The sequence below is a fragment of the Dipodomys merriami genome, unplaced genomic scaffold, assembly GCF_024711535.1.
Source record: "Dipodomys merriami isolate MVZ:Mamm:240054 unplaced genomic scaffold, mDipMer1.0.p SCAF_3, whole genome shotgun sequence".
NCBI classification, from domain to species: domain Eukaryota; kingdom Metazoa; phylum Chordata; class Mammalia; order Rodentia; family Heteromyidae; genus Dipodomys; species Dipodomys merriami.
The window spans coordinates 1,980,533-2,006,639 of record NW_027204492.1 but is presented as its reverse complement, the minus strand read 5'-3'; the positions used below and the strand labels follow the sequence as shown (position 1 = coordinate 2,006,639).

Sequence of the window (26,107 nt, the reverse complement as noted above, 5' to 3'; positions counted from 1 at the left end):
GCACAATGTGGACACTTGCTATAGTTCTCCCTCCTTGATGGTTCACCTTTCACAAGGACAGGGAGATGGCATCTGTGTCAAAGGTGTAGAGATGATGTCTAACAGCATTTAGAGGAGGCTGCCAGCCAAGGCAAAGAGGCTAAGCAGATAGATACAACATTCCATTGGGCCAAAGGAAGGTTATGAGGCTTGACCCAGCAAGCCTTGTGGGCTATGGGCTGAGCAATGTAAAGGGACAGCTAGAGGCCCCTCTGATCCCAGGTTCCTGAAGTTTTTTCTACCCTACCTGGCTCCAGGCAAGGAATACTGTCCACATGGGAGGGTGGTGAGGACATCTCTGGTCCAGGAAGTGTGTCATCTCCAGAATCTGGCATCCCAAGGATCTAGACCTGTGCTACATGGTGGAGGGAGGGGGGGGGACTTCAAGAGCAATCAAGATGCTTCTCCTGCATGCTGCAGGCCATTCTGAGCACTGTGGCCCATCAAGTAGTTGGTTCCCTTGGGCAGTGGAGAGCACAAGCCTGCCTGGCCTTCAACCTTCCCCAGCAGTGGTGTAAGGGATTACCTAGGCAGTAAGGGCCTGGCACCTAGGCCCCTGGTGCTTTCCTGCCTCCAGGTTCCAGAGGAATTGGTGGGGGGGAGCAAAATGAACGGACAAGGGCAGGGCGGAGCAAGGCAGGCCAGGCAGCTATGGGTGCCACAATGGGCTCACCAGTTGTGCCTGTTCTCGTTGGTGAAGGGAGGGAGGTGGCAGTGACACACACACTACTCAGAGATACTGGGTCATCTTGGAAAGCCCAGAGACCGGTTTCCTGGACAACAAGTCAGGCCACATCAAGAATTTCCCCAGTGTTGCCAGGTGTCGGTGGCTCATGCCTGCAATCTTTGCTACTCAGGCAGCTGAGATCTGAGGATTGCAGTTCAAAGCCAACCCCAGCAGGCAAGTCCATGAGACTCTTATCTCCAAATTAACCACTGGAAAACCAGAAGTGGTGCTGTGGGTCAAAGTGGTAGAATGCTAGCTTTGAGTAAAGAGCTCACAGACAGTGCCTAGGCCCCACCACCCAAAACAACAACAAAAAAAAACCCACAAGAATTCCCCAGTGTGGCACCATGGGGAGGGAAGAGCCAACGTGCTGGCTCTCAGGGGCATGGCTAGGAGCGCTACAGACATCCTGGGGGCAGGGAGGGGCTCCTATAAGAGCGTAAGCCAGCCAATGGGAGAAGATGGCATGGGTAGCAAGAAAGGGGGCATGTCAGAGTGTCATGGAGACCTCCAGGTCTAGGTATGGCCCAGTTTAAGCAGGCCACTGCAAGGAATGGAAGTAACAGGGAGAGGGGCAGGGCCTCAGGCCCACTAGCAATATAGCTGGCTGCATCCAAGCTTGCTGTGGATGGGGACATGTGGGGACAGGAAGAAAGAAAGCTGAATAGCCCTGACCAGAGGAAAGCAGAGTAACACAGAATGGCAGAAGCAAACAGTAGGTTTAAGGCAGTTTATTAAGAGCCTGAGACTCCTTTTTCCTGCAGGTTAAGGGGAGAAGCAAATGGGATCATTCCCGCTTCTCCTGTGATGGCTTCAGGGTTCTGTTCCCAGCCTATCCTGTGCCTTTGTTCAGGATATCATTGAAGACTTTGTATTTCTGAGTTAGTTCATCCATTTTGCTGACTACAAAGGAAAGTAAAAAAAAAAGAACAAAGTTAAGTCTAATGCGTTCGGGCCTGAAGGAGGCAGAGATAAGCAGTCCCCACTGCCAGGCCACGTCCTGCTTTCCCATCACAACCGTGTGCCCACCACAGATTCCCCTCCAGTCCTATATGACCAGATGACACAGAAGCCTGGTCCTGAGGGGGGCTTGAAGCCTGGATCCAAGACTTCCACTCTTGATCCAGGAATGCTGAGCTGGGGAGCTACTAAGGTAGTACAGGAGAGGCAGCACCTAGCCAGGGGCCAGGGCATGTTCTATTTGAATCAGACAAGTTATGTGCACATGAAATATGAAATGACAAGGAACACACTTAAGGCCTTAGCTGAATAGCACTGCTCTGAAGCCCACCTCATCCTGGAGGCCGATGTGTCACTCCAGCTGCTCAGCTCTTGGAAGAGGGGCCAGAGGGGCCACTAAAGTCTGTAGCTACACCTCCTCCTGAGGTACCCACTTCAGACAATGACTACTGGGTGCCAATGAGGGACTTTACTTGCTGTTCTCAATTCCAGAGTTGTTTTTCCTTGGGCATTCCTTTTTTTTTTTTTTTTAACAGCGTCTCCTTCCTATGCAACTCACATCTCTGCAGATGGCCGTTCCCTAACCTTGGCCTCCTCTTCCTTTCATTTGCATCTGCACCATTGTGAGTTACCAACCCAGAAGTCCACACTTTCCTGCCTGGGGGGGGGAGGGGGGTGCTTGGTGAGTAGGATCCAGAACCTGAGGGGCTTGACCCTGAGCACTCACAAAACACTACCATCAAGCTCTTGGGGCCACTCCCCAAAACACCCACCCACTGGCTTTCCCTCTTAAACCTTTGGCCCCAGTGTCTGCCTATGGTGGCCTCCATCAGCTCTGGACCTGGTACGTAGAGATGCATCGCCAGTGCTTTCCTTTTCTTTTATGCTCTGAAGACTGTTAACTATCTGGAAACTGCCTGCATAGAACTCAGTCTGTGCTCATTTTTCTCTTTTCTATCTATTCTTATGACATTTACGACCTCCTGTTCCACCTCAATGCTAGGTCCTCAGTGGTCCAGGCCTTTTGGGATGTTATGCTGAGTATGTTTAAAGTTCTCAGGCCAGATTTCCTGCACATCTACGTCTTTTCATGATGTGGGCTGGCATTCTCTCTCCCCCCCCCCTCTCTCTAGAGAGCTCTGGAGTTGAGAACTAGAATCTGGGTAAAGCCAACAGCCTAAGTGCTTCTTTGGTGGCCAGTGCCCCCTTTCTGGTGGGGTTTCGCATGGGTAGGGATTTCAAGACGTTCTGTGGAAGGCAGGGTAAGATGACAGGCAGTCTTTGCTGTGGATGGGATGAGCAGAACAAGGATTAGCCTCAACCACAGGCACTATCAAGAAGTGGACCTTACCTGGACAGCCATATCAGGAATCTGATTCCTTATTCATGCCTATCATCTCACAAAACAATGGGCTAGGGTCTCACTGGGAGCTCCCAGCTATGCAGTTGTTTCTCACTACAGATATGCTTCAACTGCTTTGTCGCCAGGGCAGCCACTAGGCTGTGGGACCCCAGTAGTTAACTGATTAGTTCCACCAGGCAGACACCTCCACTCCTCCAAGGGCTGTCCTATCACTGTGGCTTTCCTACCTGTGACACCAGTAAAACACTCCCATTCACTCCTGCCTTCCACAGCTATTTATGTGCATTGCCTCTGTGTTGGTGGCCCATTCTCAGCACTGACATGGTTGCTCTGCCCCCCTTTGCTTTTATATTTTGACTCTTCCATGAATAGACACAAACATTTTCAATAAAATACATGCATACTGAATTCAACAACACATCAAAAAAGATCGTACCATGATCAGGTTGTTTTCATCCCAGGAATGCAAGGATAGTTCAACATATTTAAATTAATAAGTACAGAGAATGAAAGACAAAATCATACGATTATCTCAATGCAAAGAACGCCTCTGACAAAATCCAAAATCCTTTTATGATAAAAACTCTGAAGAAACTAAGAAAAAGAAAGAACGTAATAACATAATAATGAAATAAAGAGTATCTACTCTCTCCACTCTTGTTCAATATAGTGCTTGCATTCTTAATGTGAGAAAAAGCATCTTTCTATCAAAGTAGATCACTTCCTTTCTGACAATCTTGTGAGAATTGTTTTTCTGAAAAGTTCCTACTTTGCCAGGCGGCTTGGCCCTTAATTACATTTTAGTTTCATCCTTTTCCTGCTGTACACGGTGTTATAAGCACCTTAAAGTTTTAGTTACATCCTATTTACTAAGCCACATCCTTTTGAAGATTATGAACCTGAGCTTAGCCAATCCAAGCAGAGGGGAGGGACTGGCTCACTTAGGGGTAAAAAGAGATCAGCCTGCTTGCTCTGTGTTGCTTGTTATCCAGATTTTTGGCTGATGGTACATCCTTCCCTAGAAGTAAACTTTGCCTTGGTATTTTTGTTACTGTGTGACACCCCAACATCATAAGCCATTTTCAACATTAGCCAGAACAATAAGGCCAGAAAAAGAAATAAAGAAAAGAAGAAGTCAAATTATGCCTATGTGAAGATTAACATGAAAAACTAAACTCCCTCCAAAAATCAACAACCCAATTAACAAATGGGCAACAGACACTTTTCAAAAATACAAATGGTTAATAAATACATGAAGAATTACTCAATATCTCTGTCCATAAAGGAAATGTAAATCATAACAACACTGAGATTCCCATCTCACTCTAGTCAGAATATCAATCAAGAACACAACAACAAATGCTGGTGAAAATGTGGGGGAATACAAACCGTCATACATTGCTGGTGGGAATGTAAACTAGTGCAACCACTGTGTAAATTAGTATACTCGTTCTTCAAAAAATTAGTCTTGGCATTTCCATCCAATCCAGGGATTTCATTCTTACACATGTATCTGAGGGGATGTAAGAAGCACCTGCACACCCATGTTCATTGCAGCACTATTTAATCACCATAGCCAAGCTATGGGAACTGCCCTGGTGAAGGGATTTGAAAATGTGGTATATATACACAATGGAGTATTATTCTGCCATAAGATTGTTAAATGGTGCATAATGTTGAAATACAGTATCTGTTTATCAACATGGCATAAAAAAACCTCACTGAGAATTTGATTTCTAAGGAATGGGGGCAGGGCAAAACAGTAATCAAGGGGGGTAAGTCTGATCGACAGATATAGGTTTAAAACAGCACAGTGAAATTTCTTTGGACAATCATCATATACCTAAAACATAAATGACAAGAATGTAAAACAGGTCCTGTATGGAGGGAGGGTTATAATGGGAGGAGGAAGGGTAAATGGAAAGGGTGAAGGAAGGTGAATATGGTCCAACGTCCAATTACTTGATATACATAGACAAAAACAGAACAATTAGCTAGGTGTCAGTGCCTCACAACTGTTACTAGTTACTGTAATCCTAGTTACTCAGGAAGCTGAGATCCGAGGATCATGGTTCAAAGCCAGCCTGGGCAGGAAAGTATATGAGACTCTTATCTCCAATGAATCACCAAAAAGTTGGAAGAGGAGCTGAGACTCAAGTGGTAGAGTGCAAGCCTTGAGTGAAAAAACATGGATAGGTCAAAAATAAATCCACTTGTACTAATAATACATACTAATTGTAAAAAGTTTTTTTTAAAAATGCAGACCGGGGGCTGGGGGTTTAGCCCAGCGGAAGGGCGCCCACCCAGCGCGCACAGGCCCTGGGTTCGGTCCTCAGTCCTGGGGGAAAAAAAGCTACAAAAGACCAAAAATGCAGACTATCCCTAAGTAGGAGAGAGGTCACATTGCTTGAATACCTCCATTTATCAGATAAAGCATAGCAAAAAAGTAAAGGGGCATTGCTTGTAGCCTTTGGAATGGATTTTGCATTGTTCCCTTTCTCTGGGCATGTCTAGAGCCTAAGAATTTGTCTCAAAGCAAGTCAGGGAACTGGAGGCATGGCTCATGTGAGGTAGGGCACTTTTCCACTCATGAGTGAAAAAGCCCAGAGACAGAATGTGTGATGACTTACGACTGGCAAAAAAAAAAAAAAAAAGCAAGTCAAGAAGACATACTCAGAGCCAAGTCAGGAGCCCCAAGTGGGGCCCTACCTCTCTTGAAGTCTCCACATCCACTGGGCCATGGGAAGGCAATGTGTGGTTCCAGTCCACACAGCTTACAGAGTGTGCCTATCTGAAAAGCTAAATCAGCCACTAGTCGTATTATACCCTAGTCACCTACAAGATGACATACTGTTAGGAGTATTAATGATCATTATTATAGGAATGATAGTATTGGATCATAAATAAACTATTAATAGCAATTATATAGACTGCAGTGAGAGCCACAGTGACAGTGATGATTAGGATAAATGCTGTAATAAACTGTAGACTGGAGGATTCTGTTACAGTTTAATCAATAAGCAGAGCCTCCTCAGTCTGTGGTATACATGAAGCAGGTATGTGCCAAAGCCATGAGTGATGAGAAGGCCAACTGCAAGAGCTAGAAAGGTCATCCAAAGAAAGTCTTCCCAGTGGGAAGTGGCTGACAGGCTTTATGAGGTAAAGCCACTACTTAGGGACACACCAGTGAAAACCAGTTATAGTCAAATGCTTTAATTACTGCTCCTTGAGATGATGGGTAGTAGTCTGAGCAAACAATAGATAACCAAAAAGCTTGGGAACAGACTGAGGAATGAACTGTCTATAAGAGTTCTGAAAAGCTCTAGCATAGCCCTGGGAACCTAGAAGGCCATGTGCATGCTCAGGGCTTTGAAAATGCCAGAAGAGATGTAAGAAGGTGCTCAGTCCTCACCTCTGGCTGACCTTGAGGTTCTGAGACAAGATATGAAAGAGAAGGAAGAGTTGTCAATTCCTTGGTTGTGTATTGATCACAAAAAGTAGTAATTATCTACACATCTAAAAAGTCTAAAGAGCTCCAGACACATTAAAATCCAATGCTTGAAACTATGGATCAAGAGAATTATGAAAACAAGAAAGAAACTCATCGTGTTTAAGGATTCTCAATGATAAATAGCTGGTTTCATAGCAGAAGTTATAGAGGAAAATGGAAGCCTGTGGCTCACACTTATAATCCTAGCTACTCAGGAGGCTAAGATCTAAAGATCTCAATTCAAAGTCAGCTCAGGCAAGAAACTCCATGAGACTCTTATCTCCAATTATCCAGCAAAAAGCTGGAAGTGGAGCATTAGTCAAGGGATAGAGAGCACTTGCTTAGCATGTGAAAGGCCCTGGATTTAATCAGGAAGAAGGGGATGGAAGGAGAAGAGGGGAGGGGGAAGAAGAAAAGGGAGGGGAGGGAAGAGGAAAAAGATGAGAGGAAGGGAGAGGAAGGGAAGAGATGGTAGGGGAGGGGAGGGGAGATGAGGAGAGGAAAGAGGGAAGGGAGGGAGGGAGGACAAAGATGGAAGGAAGGACAGACAGACCAAACAAGGCACCTATTTCTTTGAATTTGTTTTGCAATTTATTTTGCAATCTTCTAAAATACCATGCTTGTAATAGCATGCTGGTACGAAGACAGAGAACAACAGAACAGAATAGAGAACCACAAGAGAACCACACATATATGCATACTTAATGCGGAACGGAGGGGATGGTATTATAGAAGAGTGGGGGAAGGAGGAGATTCACATTAAACAGTGCTGTGACAAATGTCTATCCATACAGAAGAAAATCAGCACTGGAGGCATGGCTCAAATAGAGAACTAACCATGAGCAAGGATGCAAAAAAAAAGTATGAGTTCCTAGGTTCAAGCTCCAGTATCTGCACACACAACAAAGAAGTTTATGGAAAATTTTATGTAAATTCAGATACAATTTTGCCCCTATCCAATAGTAACAATGTTCAAAGGACCAAATCTAGTTCTTACAAGGAAAAATACAAGGGAAATTACTTGGGCCTAAGAACCTGGCCCATCTAGAACTTTGTGCTAAGGACATAATGTGAGTAAACACTCCATGTCTAAATTTGTTTGCTGTATCCTTTTTTAAAAGATTGATAGACAAAGAAGAAAATAATTTAAGTTTTCCACTCAGTGAAGAGTATTTGAAGACTACAAAAGCAGCTAAAGAAATAAAATGAGCTACCTCTGACTCTAACCCAGAGAAAAATCAATGTTCATATTCTGGCTCATTTCCTTCAAGGGTTTTTCTACATTTTGTTCCTTTAGTAAGGTGAGATCATACTCTGATTCTTAACCTCTATTTGTTCCTTTAACCTTTTGTAATCCGCATTCCCTTGTATCATTGCATCCAACTCTTGAAACAATGACTGGTCCCTTGCCAAACAAATAAACTATGTCTGTGTTTACAAAGCATTACATAATGTTACAGCTCAGGATTGTTTCCAGTTTTTCAGTATTATATTTTACAACAGCATTATGTGTCACTTTAAAAAACTGAAAACAACCTACAGACTCAGTAATTTTAAAAAGGTTAAGCAAAAAATGTTAAGTAATAAAAAAAATGAGCTAGTGGCTCATGCCTGTGATCTTAGCTATTCAGAAGGTTGAGATCTGAGAATCATGGTTCCAAGCAAGCTGGGGCAGGAAAATTTGTGAGACTCTTATCTCCAATTAACCACCAAACATCTGGAAGTGGAACTGTGGCTCAAATGGTAGAGCACTAGGCTCAAGTAGAAGAAGCTCAGTAACAAATCGCAGGAGGAAGTGAGGGAATGAGGGAGGGTGGGAGGGAAGAAGGAAGGGAGGGAGGGAGGAAGGGACTAAAAGTCCTCTCTTGTACCCAGTTGGCTGGTTGAGCATTAAAGAGGATCCCACTCATGAAACAATCACTTAGCTAAGCATGCACAGGGACAGCTTCCCCCACCCTCCAAGCATCATACTTAAGCTCTTCACGGAGCTGCTGTTGCCCCAACTGGTCTGCTGACCCTCCTGCTTCTTCGCTATGTCCATAGCTTGCTCAGTGGCATCGGTGACCTCCACGACTGCTTTCAGCAGCTGACAAGAAGAGAAGGGGAGGGGATGCGTAAGCACTCGGTGCTGCCGGTCTAACCAAGATGGTGTCTCTCGCTTCCCACCCAAATTCACGCTGATCATGTGACCTTCAATCTCTGCCCTCCAACAAATAGAGAGCCAAGAGAAAGACACAGAATTCCCAGCTGGTGAGTTGTCCTTCACCCAGTGGTGAGAGCTCACCATCGTGGCACTCTGGCAACCTAGTCCCCAGAGACATTGCCAGCACTGCATGTCATCCCAGCTTGAGCAAAACAAATGTCAGGGTAGGAAAAGAAATGTTCCAATAAAAAGGGGACATGTCAAAGACCAGGAGCATGTCTCAAATGGTACAATGCTTGCCTAGAAAGCTTGATGCCCTGAGTTCAAACTCCAGTACCACAAAAATAAAGAGAAAAGACCTTTCTGAGAGACAGAGGACTGAGGCCTAACCATTTCCCCAGGGGGGACTGGAGTGGCTCATGGACCGTCTGGCCTGATGTTGAGAAGTCCGAGTCTTTCCATGAAGAACCCCAAATAAACATTATGGAATCTTGGAGCAAGGTCAGAGTTCTGCACATGGCAGTTCTAGTGATGGTGCCTAACCCTAGCATCTGAGGCTGGTGTCTGAGGATCTGGGATGGGGAATAAAATCAGGAAGTATTCACTTAGTTGGCTCAGCTACATGGGTGGCTTTCTCCTGTCTCGTCTGCCGTAGTCTTTATTTGCCTGAGTGGCACACTGCTTAGTAACATAAGACGGGAGGCATCTGGGAATGTTTAGGGATAATGTTAAAAAAAAAAAAAAAAGAGAGACCAATATGGGCTCAGGGTACATAGGAAGACAAAGGAGGCCGGATGTCATACGGAGTCCAATAGGACCTAATGCAGACAAAGCACAAACCTCTTTGGTGGTGGGTTTCTTGGTAAGCATCTCCACACTAGCTCTCATCCTGCCCCCCCCCCACAGTATACAAAAAGTAATTGTCTCAACTGCCAAAGGTTCGAGAGCTCTACCATACCAGGCCCTTTAGCTCCTTGCCCCAGCCCTCATGCCCCCATCAGTCTTACTGTGGAGGCAGCAGAGAGACGAAGAGAATTCTTACCTGGTTGCAGGAAATCAGGCTCTGATACACGGCTTGGATGATGGGTCCACATGAGTGCAGGTCAGGCTGAGGGTGCTGGCCACACTCACCCAGCTCATCATCATAGACTTGGAGGAAGGCCAAGATGAGCTGGTAGAAGTCAGAGACGACCAGGCGCAGCTTCTGGTCGAGGGTGCTGGCAATGGCCACACTCACAGCAGACCCTGGCTTCTGCTGCTCAAAGCACTGCAAAACCAAGGAGAGAATGGTACCTCAAGCCTGTCCTGCTGGCTGGCCTCATTTTAAACATCAGAAAGGTGGGGTGAGGAGGAAAGCCTTCATAAACAAGGGGCTGTAGGGAGCCTCAACCCTGCTTCTGACCCTCCCCCATGAGCCTCAGCCTCCAGAACCAGAGTAGCCCATGCAAGCACTGGTGGGAGAGCGTGGTACTCACATGCCAGCGGAGGCTTGGCATTCCAGCCTGTGTGGAGCCTTGCTCCCATGTCTCCTCCACTCGTGTGGACTAAGCGCCTGTTCCCTAGTACCTGTCAAGCCTGTGAAGGCACCATCTCACTGAAGCCTCACAGCACCCCATGTTGAAATATGTGTCTTTTGTGCATGTGTGTTGGTCATGGGGCTTGAACTCTGGGCCTGGGCGCTGTCCCTCAGCTCTTCAGCTCAAGGCAAACGCTCTACCACATGAGCCACAGCGCCACTTCCGGTTTTCTGGTGGTTTATTAGAGATAAGAGTTTCACGGACTTTGCTGCCTGGGCTGGCTTTGAACTGCGATCCTAAGATCTCAGTTTCCTGAGTAGCTAGGATTACAGGCATGAGCCACCAGCACCCAGCTTGAAAGATGTCTCTTAACCCAGGACACCAAACAGGATCTGATCCCCAGGCCCCACAGGCCCCCATGACTGATGTGCCCTCACCTCTCCCTTCAGTGCCTGCAGCTTGGCAGCGCTTTCCTGCAGCTGCCTGGCCAGCTCCGCCACCTTCTCCTCGTCAGACTTGTCAGAGGGGCTGGCCCTGCAGGAAGACAAGTGTGGAGGGCAGTCGCCTCAAGCTCTCTCCTGCCACCCAGTGGTGCACTCCACCGGGGACTCCCTTAGGTGACAGAACCAAGCAGGGTTAGAGCTGGGGAAAGAATCTTCCCATACACCTACATTTGCCAATCATCATTCTGCTGGTCGAGAACAGGCTGAATGTCCATGGGCCACGGGTCACAGTCCGGATTCAGAAGCGCTGGCAGGTTTGGGGAGGAGAACATCTCCTCCAGCATTGCCTCACTCTTCTCCGTGGTATCCTCCAGGTTCTCCTTTGGGCTGTAAGGCAGGCCCCAAGTCTTACCATCACTTGCTGGAACACCAGCAATGTAGGGAAGACTTAAGACACTGAAAGGAACCAGACTAAAGAGTGGGAAAGAGCCAGGCGCCGGTGGCTCATGCCTGTAATCCTAGCTACTCAGGAGGCTGAGATCTAAGGATCATGGTTCAAAGCCAGCCCGGCAGGAAAGGCTGTGAAATCCTTTTTTTTTTTTTTTTTGGTCAGTCGTGGGACTTGAACTTTGGGCCTGGGCACTGTCCCTCAGCTCTTCAGCTCAAGCCGAGCGCTCTACCACTTGAGCCACAGCGCCACTTCTGGTTTTCTGGTGGTTAATTGAAGACGAGTGTCACAGACTTTCCTGCCTGTGCTGGCTTTGACCCGCAATCCTCAGATCTCAGCCTCCTGAGTTGCTAGGATTATAGGCATGAGCCACCAGTGCCCGGCACCATAAAATTCTTATCTCCAATAAACCACTAGAAAACCAGAAGTGGTACTATGGCTCAAGTGGTAGAGCATTCACCTTGAGTTGAAGAGCTGAGGGACAGCGCTCAGGCCCAGAGTTCAAGCCCCACGACCAACAACAACAACAAAAAATGTGGGAAAGAAGGGGGAGAAAGAACTGCGCTGCCTGGCCAATCTCCCCGCGTCTGCCTGCTTTGGCCTCCCCGAGAAGCCTATTGGTCTTGCAGGGCAACCCAATACTCGCCATCCTCCAACACACCTCAAATGTCTTCTCTAAGACCCAGAGCACCCCCAGACAACCACCCAGCATCCTGGGGATGCAAGCATCCCTTCCTTGTCCACTGCCTGGTCCCTGAGCAGCCAGCTGACTCCTCAAAGCAAGGGTCTTGTCTCAGTTTGTACCTTCAGCTCCTGGACCAATGTGTGGCTACTGCCACCAAGGGGGACAAAGACCCCAGCTGGTATATCCTGACTCCCATCAGTTCCATATCCAAGACCAAAACCACCCCTCAAGGGTTCCCAGCTGGGCCGCTGGAGTTTTTACCTTGAGCTGCTAGAGTACCCGGCATCCAGGCTCTGCACTATGTCCAGCAATTGGTCCATGAAGTGCAGCTGCTTCTGAGCACAGGCAGATCCCTGAAAGAGAAGTTCAGACACATTTGCTGGCTCAACGCAGACATAAGCCTGGCCTAGGCCAACTGTTTGGGGTGCCCTACTCCCAGGATGCCCCTGGCGGGGGGGGGGGGGGCGGCTGTCAGTTCCGCATCTCTGCCTATCTAGCACTCTCTTAAAGGGGCCCAGAACTCAGGAGCTGATGGTAGAAAAGGCTCCCTGCTTATCCTCTACCTGGAGCTTGCAGTACCTGGGACCACACTCTGGAAACTGGAAAATGCCACCATTGCAGGGCTCCGGCCATGGAATGGAGAGTGTGGGGTTGTAGCGGTGCCTGCAAAGGCAGAACACCACCTGCGAGGATGGACCTGTGGCCCTTTCCTCAAGGACAACTCCAGGGTAACAACTGTTCTCAGTAGATCAGCTGACCAACTAGCACTAGTAGAAGCCACAGAACAGCAGCATAAAGGCATCTCGAAGTGGCCTTTGCTTCAGAAGGGAAGTGGAGGTATACTTGGGAAGGCCCAGGCTTCTAAGGCCTGATCTCCTACCTGCTGCTCAGAAGAAGATGGCTGAGGTTCTTCTGCGGAGCTTCCTTGTCCGGAGCTCATGCTGCCTTCTGGCAAGCCACTGACTCTCCTGACCAAAGTTATCATCTAAGAGGCCACGCCCTCCCCCAGAAAGCCAGAGTGGGCGGGAACAGGAGAAAGCTGGGCCTATCAGTTTGCTTCTCTACCTCTTCTGACTTGGCACATGGTGCTGCTCATCACTGGCAACTTGCTAGAACACTCTGCAAACACAGTGATACTAAATGCTGATACTGACTGCATGGGCTTAGCAGAAAGAACCAAGCAGTCCCTGGTGAGGAGGAGACTCTGGGAACAGTACAACTCCCTGTTGTTGGATACTGCCTGCCACTCCCAGAAAGCCTGCTCCCACCTATGCAATCAACTCAACACGAACAGAAGCTTCTGGAAGCTTTCACCACCACATCCTCAGCCAGCCAATGGCTTCTGGGACCTTTTCACTCCCCTCCTGTGAATAGTCTCCCCTTATAGAAGGGACATGACGGTAGGGCATCACTGGAGTTGAGGTGGGATACACTATCTACATAGAAGTCCGCCCAGGGAGTAACACAAGAGTGACTAGCATTCAGAGCCCTGCAGGCTTTGACCAGTGCATGAGACTGTAACCATCCCATACCATCCCCTTGCTGAGTGGGGAAATGGCTCCAGCCACCACACTGCAAATGTCCAGGAAGGGGATGGATGCCAGCTTGCTGAGGTCAGGCTGTGGCTGCCTCCCCTGGGTAGGCTAGGCCTGTGTCTCTCTGTGGGCTCTCCAAAGCCACAGGCCTGGCCCTCTACATCTCTTGTGGGTAGGCAAGGCTTAGGCCCTGTAAGACTCAAAGGCCCTCCCCAGACCTTCTGGTCTAGCCCCAGGCTGGTGTGCACCACCTCGCTGAAGCCCCTATGTCTCCTCTCTGCTCTCTAGAAAAGGCTCAGAGCCAATAAGGGTACCCTGGAAACATCTGTAGAATGAATCCACAGAACCTCAGACATTGCTGAGCACCAGGACACGCACCTCTTTTCCTACCCCACCATAGCCATCAGCAAATACAGGGGACATGACTGAATCCAGCCATGCCCTCATTTTCTTCACTACCACCGCCGCTCATGCAGCTGCCGCCTGTGCCTGGGCATTGCTGCAGCCTGTGAACGTCTCTCATCAGCCACCCCTGCCCCATCCAACCTCTAAGCCTTACCATACATAACTGTCAGTGCAATACTTCATGGAAATTGCTGGTCCTCTACTGGGGCCTACAAAAGCCTGTGTAATCTACCCTTGCCCTACCCCTCCAGGATGGTTCAGTATGACCAGCCTACTGGAAGTTCCCTCAACACATAAGCCCATACGACCCCATTCCTTTTGACTTGATGCTCTCCCAGATCTTCTCATTTCATTCGGCTACACTGTGGTTGAGCTATAATTCACAAATCAAGAAATTCACCAAAATGTGTACAGGTCCAAGCTTGTTAGGATATTCAGAGTTGTCTAGTCATCACAACAGTTACATTTTGGCTAGCACCCCAAAAGCAAACTCCAGACTCACGAGCAGTCCCAGCCCCAACATAGCAAGCAAGTTTTTTGTGGGGGGAGGGGTACTGAGGTTTAGGCTGGTGCTATACCACTTAATCCACACTGCATCTTATCTCCAGCCCTGGTTTGGTTTGTTGCTGTTGTTGCGGCTGGTTATTTTGGAGATGGAGTCTTGTGAACTTTGATACCTGGGCTGATTTCAAACTGTAAGCTTCCAGATCTCAGCCTCCTAAGTGGCTATGATTATGCATGTGAGCTACAAGCACTCAGCTCTATGTGGATTTGGCTCTTCTGAAAATTCCGTACATGTACATCATATATGTAAACGTTTATGTCTGACTCTTTTCTCTAAATATTCTCAAGGGTGTCCTATGTTGTAGCATATACCACTAATTTCTGCTTCATTATTAAAATACTTCATTTATTCACCAGTTGAGAGACACCTAGAGTAGTTCCACATTTGGCTACTATGACAACACATCGATGAACATTCATGTGTCAGTTTTCATGTGTATGCATTTTTAATACTCTTTAGTCCATACCTAGAAGTAGAATTGGCAGGCCATATGCGTGCTGTGTTTAACCTTTCAAGAAACTGCCAAACTGGCTTCCAGTGTCTACACCATCTCTTCTCCTCACCAGAACTGTGTGAGGGATCCAATACATTCTCATGCTCTCCAACACTCATTAATTTCCCTGTTGATGTGAGAAATCCTTGTGTGTGAAGCGTTTCTGATTTGCACTGCTCTTACAGTCAGACATGCTAAGCATGTTTCCGTGAGCTTACTGATCATGGGTACATTTCCTATGAAGAAGTATCTATTTCATTTCCTATGAAGAAGTGTCTATTCAGATCCTTGCCCATTTTTGAACTGAGTTCCTTGGTTATGGAGTTGTGTTCTTTATAAATTCTGGATAGACGTCTCTTATCAGACCCATGCTTTACAAGTTTTTTCTTCTATTCTGAGGGTCGTCCCCTTCACTTGCCAGGTGTCCTTTGATGCACCAAGTGTTTAATTTTAGTTAAGTACCACTGACCACCTCTTTTTTTATTGCATATGTTCTTAGTGTCAAATAATGACTCTTCATTTCTGTTGTTTTATTTTATGTAAGGCAGGGACTTAACTGCAGAACTCAGGCTAGCCTTGAATTAGCCCATCTTCCTGCCCCAGCCTCCAACGTGCTGGGATAGCAAGCAAATACCACCACACTTCAAGTATCATTATGGGGTGGAGGAATGACTCAAATGATACAGAGCCTCCCTAGCAAGTACAAAGCTCTGAAGTCAAACATAGTATCACAACAACAAAGACAGCCTTATGAAGTCTTGTTAAAGTAGATATGAAGAGCAACAATCTACAGTAGCCATTGTGCTCACGGTGGTCACATGGACCTAGCTCTGGTGAGAAGAGCTGATTCTGTAGTTTCTCAGCTCCCACTGAAGCCTTGGAGGGCTATCTGCCTTCCCGCTACGATAAGATGTTCCTGGCCCAATTGGTACATTTCTTCCCCAGCCCCATATTACAACTGAGGCATCATTGTTCTTTGTCTTGCTTTGTCAGAAGACAAGACAAAGAAGTGCACACATATTTTTAAACTAACATATATTAAAGCCAGGCATTGTGGCACACACTTTTAATTCTAGCACGCATGAGGTAGAGGCACGAGGATTACATCAAGGAATGAAGTCCTGACACACTGCTGCCACATTGTCAAACTTCAAAAACACTATGCTCAGATAAGAAGCCAATCACACAGGGCCACGGAGTGTAGAATTCTGTCTTAGTGGCACAGAGACAGGGAGTAAAGTGAATAGTCATCAGGGCCCTTTAGGAATGGAAGTGACTAACATCAGTGGGCTGCCTGGCAAGGGAATAAAAATATCTTGGACCTAGTTAAAGGCAATAGTTGTGTAATATTGTGAATCTTCTAAATGCCACTTCATTGTATACTTTTTTAAAAAGATTTTTAAAAACTGGTAGTCACTTCAGCAACCTGAATCTACAGATTTGAGCAGTATATAACCAGTTCGAAGTAAACACATATTATACATGCAGATTGCTGCTCACAAAGGTCACACGTACAGGTACATGAATTAGAAGTGTGCATCTAGAATTAGAGCCAGAGATATATGACAGCTATAGTATTCAAGTAACAAGAAATAAGATCTCAAGAAATTAATATTTCCAAAGAGAATATGTTTACAGCTCACTGGAAGTACATTGGCCATTGGAATATAAAACCCAGCAGGAACTTAGGGAAAAACAATGAGAAAAGCTAAAGCTAATTACTTAATATTCTTATTTAAACAACAGCATGGTATTAAAAGAATGCAATGAATACTTCAAAATGGTTTAAAAATTGAACCCCAAATTTCAGCTTGGGAAGATAAATTCTAGAGACAGATGGTAGCAATGACATCACAAGGTGAAATGCTTAACGTCACTGGTGAATTGTTTACCACCACTGGACTATATACTTTAAAATGGTCAAGAGGAAGCTGGGCACTGGTAGCTCACGCCTATAATACTAGCTACTCAGAAGGCTGAGCTTTGAGGATTTCTATTCATAGCCAGCCCAGGCAGGAAAGTTTTTGAGACTCTTATCTCCAATTAACCATCAGGGGAAAAAAGTGACACTGTGGCTCAAGTGGTAGAGCGGTCACTTTGAGCTGAAGAGCTCAGGGACAGCACCCAGGCCCAGAGTTCAAGCCCCAGGACCACCAAAAAAAAATGGTGCCAGTGATTTACATATAATCCTAGCTATTCAGGTGGTTAAGATCTGAGGGGCATGGTTCAAAGCCAGCAAAGGCAGGAAAGTCAGTGAGACTCTTTATCTCTAATTAACCCCCCCCCAAAAAGGCAGAAGTGGAGCTGTGGCTCAAGTGACAAAGTACTAACCTTGAACACAAAAGCTCAGAGAGAATGAGAAGCTCAGAGTTCAAGCACCAGGACTGGCACCAAAAAACAAACAAACAAAAGCCTGGTCAAGATGGAGCTAGGAACCATGGCTCATGCTTATAATCCTACCTACTCAGGAGGCTGAATTCTGAGGATTGCTAGGCAGACAAATTTGACACTCATCTCTAATTAACAAAAAAGCCAGAAATAAAATAGAGACATGGCTGAGTTGGCAGAATGCCAGCCTTGAGCAAAAAAGAGAGAATGAGAAGCCCCAAGCTCAAACACCAGTACCAGTATACCTACTTACGTACATGTATACACTTACACACACATACACACACACTAGAGTGAAGATGGCAAATGTTATCTTGTGTGTGTCAGTTTTTTAGAAAGTGAGTAAAGCCTCCTCTCAGTCTGCTGGAAAATTCTTGAAAATTTGTAGCATTTATATTAAGTTCATTTTACAACAAAAACTATGCGAAGTGTAAGAAGGGAAGAGTTTTGGCTGTAGGTAAAATGGGGGGACCACATGCTATCTTTTTCTCCCACTAAAGACCTACCTCCCAGAGATGAACCATGGACAGGCATGGGGCAGGTCAGATCAAGGAAGCATACCAGAATCTAATGAGATCATTCAGCATGGCAGTAAGCCCACCATGTTTCTTCCTCCAGTCTCTGCTGACCTGAACACAGCCTAGATGGAATCCCAGAAAGGAGTGCTACAGGGCAGACTGAGGGGGCTCCAGGATACAGCCTCAAGGAGCACAGAAGAGATCTATAAAGCTCAGGGAGGAGAAAGTCCCCTAGCCACAGGCAATATGGTGTTAATGGCAGGAAGTTTTTTTCTTTGTTGGGCGGGGAGGGGGGGGGAGGGGGGGTGGTAATAGCAACAAAAAAGCAGGAGGGTCAGTCATTCTGAAGGAAGAGTCTCCGATCCACTCAGGCAGCTGTAGCAACAACTTCCTAGGGCCAACCCTCTTGTTATTTTCTTCCTGTTTTCCTTGGTGTCCTGTTTTCCATGGTCCTGGAAGTGGGTGGCTTATGGCCACAGGGTAGAAAATGCCAGAGAAGGAATTAAAAAGTACCAGAGATGGCAGAGAGTGATTCCACAAATGCTTTTGGATGCCTGAGTTCAGTCCCACCTATGCATGGGTTGAATCTGACCTTGATGCCTTCAACCAACCGTAAATTCTAAGCCCGTGTAGGGGCTCAGGACTCAGAGCATGGTAGGAACCTTGTACCTTAAACCTGCTGGGTCAAGTGCCTTCTAGAACACATGGCCACCATGAAAATCTCAATTTGCATGAGAAAAGACAATGCCAGAGATGACCTTACAGATGTTAGAATGATCTGACCAATATTTGAAAGCAGCCATTATTTTTTTAAAATGCTGGAATAAGCAACTGTGAGCAAGAAACACAGTTGAAAACATTATCAAAAAAAATCAAACCATGTAGCAACTTTGAGAACAGAGAAACAATAACCCAAATGAAAACCTGCTATATGTTTCAATGTGTGTTCATTCATTGTAACAAACATGAGACTTGCTAGGATACAAAATGCTGATAGTGAGGGCTGGTACAGATGTGGGGGTTAGGGAGTACATGAGAATGCTCTGTCCTTGCTGCTCAAACTGGGCCAGAACCTTGCTCTGAAACATTGTGATTATTTAGTTAAAATGGAACAACAAAAACACCCCACTGGACAATGCAATAGCACAATCAACTATGACAATGTTAGAAAAACAGTTCCGTAGCTCTTCAAAAAAAAAAGCCCCATGACAAAAAAAAAAAACAAACAACCATACAGCTACCATATAACTCAGCAATTCTTTTATTCTCTCTCTCTCTCTGTATATATATATATATATATATATATATATATATATATATATATATATATCAAAAAGAATATATGTAATAAAAGACATAAGAATGTCACCTCCACATTATCCATAGTAGTCAAAAACAGAAACAATTACTCCCCAAATTTATCCATTTTAAGGGCAGGAAATGGTAGTGGGTGGATAGAGGCACCTCTATACAAAACCCTCAGATGGGAGGGTGGCATTCGGGAAAAGGTATATGAGCTTGGAAGTCAGGGGCATGGGATTGAGACATGGCTCTGCCACCTCAATAAGCTGGCATTGTCCTTTGAAATAGGGGTATGACACACACTGCCAAGGGTGGGTATGATCATTACTCACATGCAAAGTATCTAGCATAGCACCAGGCAAGTATGGTATCACCAAGAGAGGACAGAATGCATCTGTGTCCCTTTGGCCATCATAAGCCCCAGATCTACCTCTATGCCCCATACTTCCCTCACCCATTCCAAGTCATGGGTAGAGTTCATCTACACAAAGGATTCCTAGCAGTGCCTGCCAAATCCAGGTCTAGAGAACCAGACTTCCTATGCACCCAGCCAGCTCTGGGGTCTGAGGAGCCTCAAAGGCACTGGTCACAGAAGGCCCTTCTTTCCCCACACCAGCTCAGGGAAGAAAGCATGCATATGGTTCTCTTACCCTGAGAAGCTCATGGTCATCTGCTGCACACAGCATCAGCTCATGGCCTAGTTTCACCATCTCTGTTGGAACACAAAGATCCTGTTACTATAGACACCCATCCAGAGGATGCCAGATGCCCACAGGGTGCTGAGACTGCCACACATCCATAGCTCAGCACCCACAAGGCCACGCTGGGCACAGAAGACCAGGTAGACAAAGAGGCAGGTAGAAGACTCATCTTAGTGCCTGGGCTACCTCTTGCTGTGTGACCTGCACTTGGTCACTGCTAACTTTCTGGGTGCCAGTTTCCCTGGCTGAAAATAAGGAGTTACCCGCCATGCATCTGTATACATGGGACTTTCTAACAGTGGCTTCCTGAGGAACTGGTAGAGGTCAAGGTACCTCCATAAGGAGCCATGTGTATTCTCTTAAGAGAGCAAAGCAAAAGGAATCACAGCTCATGTTTGTCCCTGTCCCAAAGGCCTTTCATGTCTTCCTCCTCTATTATTATCTTACTGGCAACCGTAAGAGGCAAGTTGGTGCTATATTTACAGACAGGAAGCCTGAGCCCCTGCACAGGATCCTATCCAGCCACATCTTCCAGGGTGCCCAGGGCATCCTCTGAGTAATCTTTGGGTATAAGGCCATCCCTAAGCTCACCTTAGCCTGTGGCAATGCCCTCACCCTTCATAGGCCATGCTCACCTCCCTCTCTTCCCCCCCCCACATGCCCACAACGCATACATAGCAGGACAGACAGAACTCTGCACCCATGTGCTTTGAGAGCCCATTGGAGAAAGTAGGAAGCGTGCCAAGGTGAAAGCACTTAGGAACAATGGAAACACTCTATAAATATCCACTATGCCCCTCAAGCAAGACTGCACTACCCATAGCTCTTAACCTCATGTCCCTATGACCCTCTCTTCTTTCCAACAAGTCCAGCCAGCCTTCCCTTCACTAGAAATCCAGGATCAAGCCAGCACTGCATCTCCACATTCTCCCCATCTCTCATTGAGACAGTTACTGCAAAAGCACAATGCTGATCTCCCTCGCTCAGTCAGGGTGCTCCTACTCTCACCACAGTGGCCTCAGGGAGACTGATAAACCTAACATAGGACCACAACCTTCCTTGGAGTAAAAGCCAATAGTCCACCAGGCCCAACCCAATGTGGACCCATCCATTCTTGCCATCATCCACCCCTTCTGTCCTCCATTTCAGGCACATATGCCTCCTCACTCTTATTCAAAGCTGTCAAACACAAGCCCACTGCAGACCCTTTGCAGTTGTTGTTCCAGTGCCCTGTATATAATTCATACTACTCCTACTATCAGCAAGGCTTTGCTCCTCTCTTCCTGCCATTTCTTTCAATGGGACCACTCTTCTTCCAACCTCTGGGCACCATCTTGCCCTTACCTGGCTGTTTACCACACTTCTATCTCCTCATTCTGTATACTCTTATAGCCTTCTATACTTTCGGCCAACTGCCTCATTCATCATGTAACATGATCCGTGCTAACAGTTCCATGCAGGCAGCACAGTGCACTGCTGTGGCACCAGCATCTGAAACACAGCCCTGAATGTCTGATGAAGCCAAGAACTCTCCTGAGCTCTACCTGCCCTAGTCCTTCTTACTTATACTTACTTATACTCATTAAGGGAAGGGAAGGGAGGCAAGGCTGAGGTGTTCACCACCCCCCTCCCAGTTTATTAGAAATGAAACAGGCTGTGGCAAGGCAGGAGCATCCTGAGGGCCAGAGTTAGCATATGTGTGCATTAAAGGCCTCAGGCAAGCTGTCAGAGCCTTGGATGGTCCTGCCAGTAGGAAACACAGGGGCATCCATAACAGGTTAGGGCACAGGCTGCTGCTTTAAGACACAATACTGCACTTCAATCACAGGGACAACTTGTCCCTAGATACTTAATCTGCAGACACCTGGCATGTGTTGCAGGGTGCCAGAGTCCAGTTCATGCCCCCTACAGTGGTGGGAACAAGCCAGGCCCATGGGAAATTCAGCCTTTGAAATTCTACAAATGTAAAAACTTACCCAGTGACTCATTCATTTTTTTTTACCAGATTAAGGAGAGTTGCTGACAAGAAATGGGTAAAAGTGGCTACCAGACAAATGCCATTAGGGGGCAACTGGAGTGCTTCTAGAAATGCCACATATATACACACAACACGACTGAGAGAGGGCGACAAACCACTGTGGCATCAGCAAGTATCACCGTCTTTAGCTCCCAGTGCTGTGCTTGACCACTACATTGTTGGTCACTGTGAGAAGAGGTCTACCACCTGCCATGCCTAAGGAAACCCTGATTCTAGAAGGCTCTAGAAAAATCCACAGGGCATACCCTATTAAGAAAACATCAGCCAGGCACTCATGGTTCACACCTGTAATCCTAGCTACACAGGAGGCTGAGATCTGAGGATCATGGTTCAAAGCCAGCCTGGGCAGGAAAGTCCATGAGACTCTTATCTCCAATTAACCACCAGAAAACCAGAAGTGGCGCTGTGGCTCAAAGTGGAAAGAGCACTAGCCTTAAGCACCAAGACACTGAGTTCAAGCTGTGTAACCAACCAAAACAAATTTCAAAAGAAGACAGTATCAGTCCAATGGGTAATTTACAACTTGGTAAAGAAGGCTGTGACCATGTTCATAATTTACCACCAAATTCCATACTCCCATAAAGGAGACCCACCTTGGATCTTCACTTCCACTGGGATGCTCTTCAGGGGGTTGAACTTGTCAAGCAAGGATGGACAGGCCCTGAAGGGAAATAGCAAAGTCAATCAGGCTCAAAGGAGCACTCTACACCCACACACAACCAAGTACACTGCTTACATGTATGCTAAATTGTCACCTAAGTTTCGCCTTAAAATGGTTAATTTAAGAGCCTATGAATTTCACCACCAACAGAATACTTCAGAAAAGTTACCATGGAAACATGAATGTGAATACTGAAATGCAAATGTCTGGGTGAGAACCTGCTGTACAGAGAGGTAAATAACAGTTACCCGGGGCTTTTTCCTACTTGGTCTGGGCCAAAAGGCCTGCCAGGAAACCCCGCAGCCATACTAGCCACCTACTAACCCACAGGGATCTGATACTATTGTTTTTCTGGGCTTTCACCTCTCAGAGTTCAAGCTTGCTGAGGATGGCAAACCTATGCCTGACTTTTCAAGAGTCTCCAATACCAACAGACAACCCAGACGACAGCCATTACAGAGAGGATGCCAAGGTCCATACTGAATAAGAACAAAGCTTGTCTCCCAGTGAGGCTGGAGAAAGCCTTCAGTATCTGCAGCTTGCAGGCAGATGCTCAGCTCCTGGGGCTATCCCACCATGGGGAGAATGAGTAACTTGGGTATGGTAGTTCCAAGAAGCAAGCAATTCTGTGGGACATTTTGGTGCTTTGCCTTGGCCTCTGGGCACACTTTGATTCAGGTGCACTGGCATCAGCTAGTGCTGCATAAGGGCTGCCTTGTGAGCCTAGACCCAGGCAGGCAGCCCAGTACCCTGTCCCTGACAATCCCTTCTACCACAAGGCCCCAGGCAGCTCAGGAGGATTCCAGCTGACCTTATTCCACTCCTTTGTAAGAAAACAACTGAAATGGAGTATTTCTCAGGTCCCAATCAGTGATGCAGCTCCAAATGTATCAAGTTAAGAAAACACTCAAGCCCTATGTCTCCACAAAATGGTAGGTGGAGCAAACCCAGCACTGCTAGGGGCCACTTCACCCTCATTCTGAGCGTAGCTCTCTAGCCAGTGCTTTTTAGTAACCAACTGTTTATCATAGTGGGCTGGATGTATTACAGAACCCTCTAGGGGTACACACACTCATCTTCTGAGGTGGTCTGGTAGTGCTGTGGACATCCCACAATAGGAGGACGAAATCAGGGTGTTACCGTATACACATCCACTCTAGGATCTCCAGCCGATACTTCGAAGGCTGACACAGGAGTTCATAGATTGTCTTTGGCTCAGAGATATACAGACCCTCCAGGAAGGGGCACTTTAAGCCCTATGCAAAGAAAAGGCAAGTAGGAAGCTTTTAGGAAGCCAGTCACTGCAGGGTGGCAATGCCCTTCTGCCAGGCTTAGACAGGACACCTTTCTGTACCAACCTTCTCCCATCCCAAACAGGGTGGCAGCCCAAAGCACCCCCCCCCTTGTGTTTTCCACGCCCCTGTGGGATCCATCCATTGGCAGCAGGACTAGGAGCTATGCCTAACGATGGGTGGACCTTTAGAGTTAGGTGCAGGCTGAGAAAGAGTGGAGGGAAAGCGGGGGATATTTTCCTTCTTTCAGATGACCAGTTTCCTTATCATCTGAGGCAGAGCTCCTGTCTTTGGCAATAGTTTCGCCCAATGTGCCTGGGAAGCACAATCTGGAGTTTTGTGCCCAGCATTAGCCCCAATGACTAGACACTGCAGTAGAGACAGCGACAGTGGAGGCCCGGGGAACCCCAAAGAACAAAAACAGATGCTTCACAAGCAGCCCGTTACAAACAGCCCGTTACTGTAGGAGAACGAGGCGCACCCGGACCCACGACAGTGGCAGTTTGGCGCCGCCAGATTGAAGTAAAGACACTGCCCAGCCCCTCCGGGCTAGGTAGCTCCCCAGACCCACGGCACCTTCAGCTTCTCGAACACCTTCACAGCCTCCTTGAACACGAGGTTGTCATCCTCGTTTTCGCAGAAATCGTAGTCAGAGCTGCAGCCGGCGACAGCGTCCAGCCCCGCCATGTTTCGCGCTCAGAGTCGAGCCCGGCCCACATTCCCGGCTCCACCAGCCGGACTGGGTGCCAATCACACTCTTCCCGCCCCTGCGGGTGGGAACCACTCAGCGGGCCGGAGAGGCCGCACCCACTTCCGCACCGAGTCCTCCCATTGGGTTGCGGCCCTGCCGGCGGCCTGCGCATGCACCACCCTGGGGCGGACCGTGGCAAGTGGGTGGGGCTGGAGGCGGGGAAAACGGAAGGGCTGAAGTTGGACCCTCGCTGTCGCCGGTCCAGCCGACCGTTACAGCTCGGGTCTCCTAGGAGATAGATTCCTCCGGAAGAGGGCGCTCCAGCCTTAGTCGGTCTCTTCCTGGCTGCATCTGATATCCACCCACAAGAACGAAAGGAGCCTGGGATTCTGAAAGAGACCTGGGACTTCAGTGGGTCCTCTTCCACTGCCAGGCTTAATCTCCTGGTTCCCTAGTTCGCGGTAGAGTTAGAGGGTAATTTCTTAAGTTTAAATCTGGCTCTACCACTTAACTAGCTGTGTAAATTTGGGCCAGTAACTTAACCTCTCTGTACTTTGTTGTCTTTACCCAACTGGGATGATTTGCTGATGAGGATGGCATGGCCTGAAATTCCTATGAAATGCCTACGATAATGCCTCCTAGGTAAAAAGCACCATGCAAATATTAATATTATTATGCTAGGTCCTGCTCCCCCCCCCCGCCCTGCCCTGGAGCCCCATTCTCCTAGCCTGCCTTTGGCCTTCATGGATATTCATGTAGTTCATGCCTGCTCTGTCCACTTACAGATGTTCCTGCACCTCCCAGATCTCTCAAAGTCAATGAATGAGGAGTGAAGTTTGTCTATCCTTTATGAAACTCTAAAGCCCCATTTGCTGACCCTCAACCCTGGGACTTGCTGTTGGCACAGCTGATTGGAGCTGGACAGAATCTGACCCTGATATCTCCTGGAGGAGGGAATTGAGAGATCAAGTTCAAGAGATCGAAAGCATCATGAATGTACTAGAAAGCAACTATAGTCCAGGAAGGAGAGAGTAGGAAGGAGCCTGGGGCTGATAGGAAGAGAGGCCCTGACCCAAGCCTAGCTGGAGGGGTAGAAACTCAGTCTGGAGTGAATGACTTGGAATTTCGAGCTCTTCTGAGGTCATGGAGCCTCCACACTTGAGTTAAAGAAAGCTGGAGAAAAAAAAAGGTCAGCAGCCCTGGCCCAGGGCCCAAGCCCCCAGCGAAGCATCTTAAGACCCCTTTTTACCCTCTGTTTGTTCTCTTAGGTCCTTTTTGGAAGAGAAGGGTTGTAAAGAGCTTTGACTTGTTGATTTGGGAGGGTGTTTTTTTTTTAACTTCTACTCTTTTCCTCCTTCCCTTTCTGTTGCTGCTTTTCTTCTTCTTTCTTTTTTAGAAATTTCATTTCAGTCATGGCCTCAGCCCAGACATTCAAATTCTTGTGGGTTTTTCTTGTGGATCTTTCCGAGGACTGGGGAATTTGGTGGGAGAAACCACGGCAATGTGGCTACTTCCCCCTCCCCAATACTCCCCGTCTCCTTTGCTCCTGAGGAATAGGGAAGAAATCAGCCCCTGTGTATTCTGGGAGGAAGCCCCCCCTCCCCGCCCTTCTCTACCCAGTTCCAAGGAGTCAGAACAGTAAGCAGGCCTGTCTCAAGTGAGCAGCTCAGTCTGTGGCCCTGGGTAGGGCACAGAGGTCCCAG

At 47.2% G+C, this 26,107-nt stretch overlaps 1 protein-coding gene across 1 annotated transcript; it reads right to left on the bottom strand.

Moving 5' to 3' along the window:
- Window positions 1-1,481: 1,481 nt before the first annotated feature.
- Haus7 (HAUS augmin like complex subunit 7) lies at window positions 1,482-24,452 on the bottom strand. The gene is made up of 10 exons (XM_070039534.1): window positions 24,290-24,452; window positions 23,562-23,677; window positions 22,354-22,421; window positions 19,672-19,733; window positions 12,077-12,168; window positions 10,911-11,069; window positions 10,677-10,773; window positions 9,765-9,989; window positions 8,551-8,665; window positions 1,482-1,669 (listed from the first exon to the last, which is right to left on the bottom strand). The coding sequence occupies exons 1-10, from the start codon at window positions 24,398-24,400 to the stop codon at window positions 1,599-1,601; spliced, it is 1,116 nt and encodes a 371-aa protein (XP_069895635.1). The 5' UTR covers window positions 24,401-24,452; the 3' UTR covers window positions 1,482-1,598.
- Between the last annotated feature and the right edge of the window lie 1,655 nt (window positions 24,453-26,107).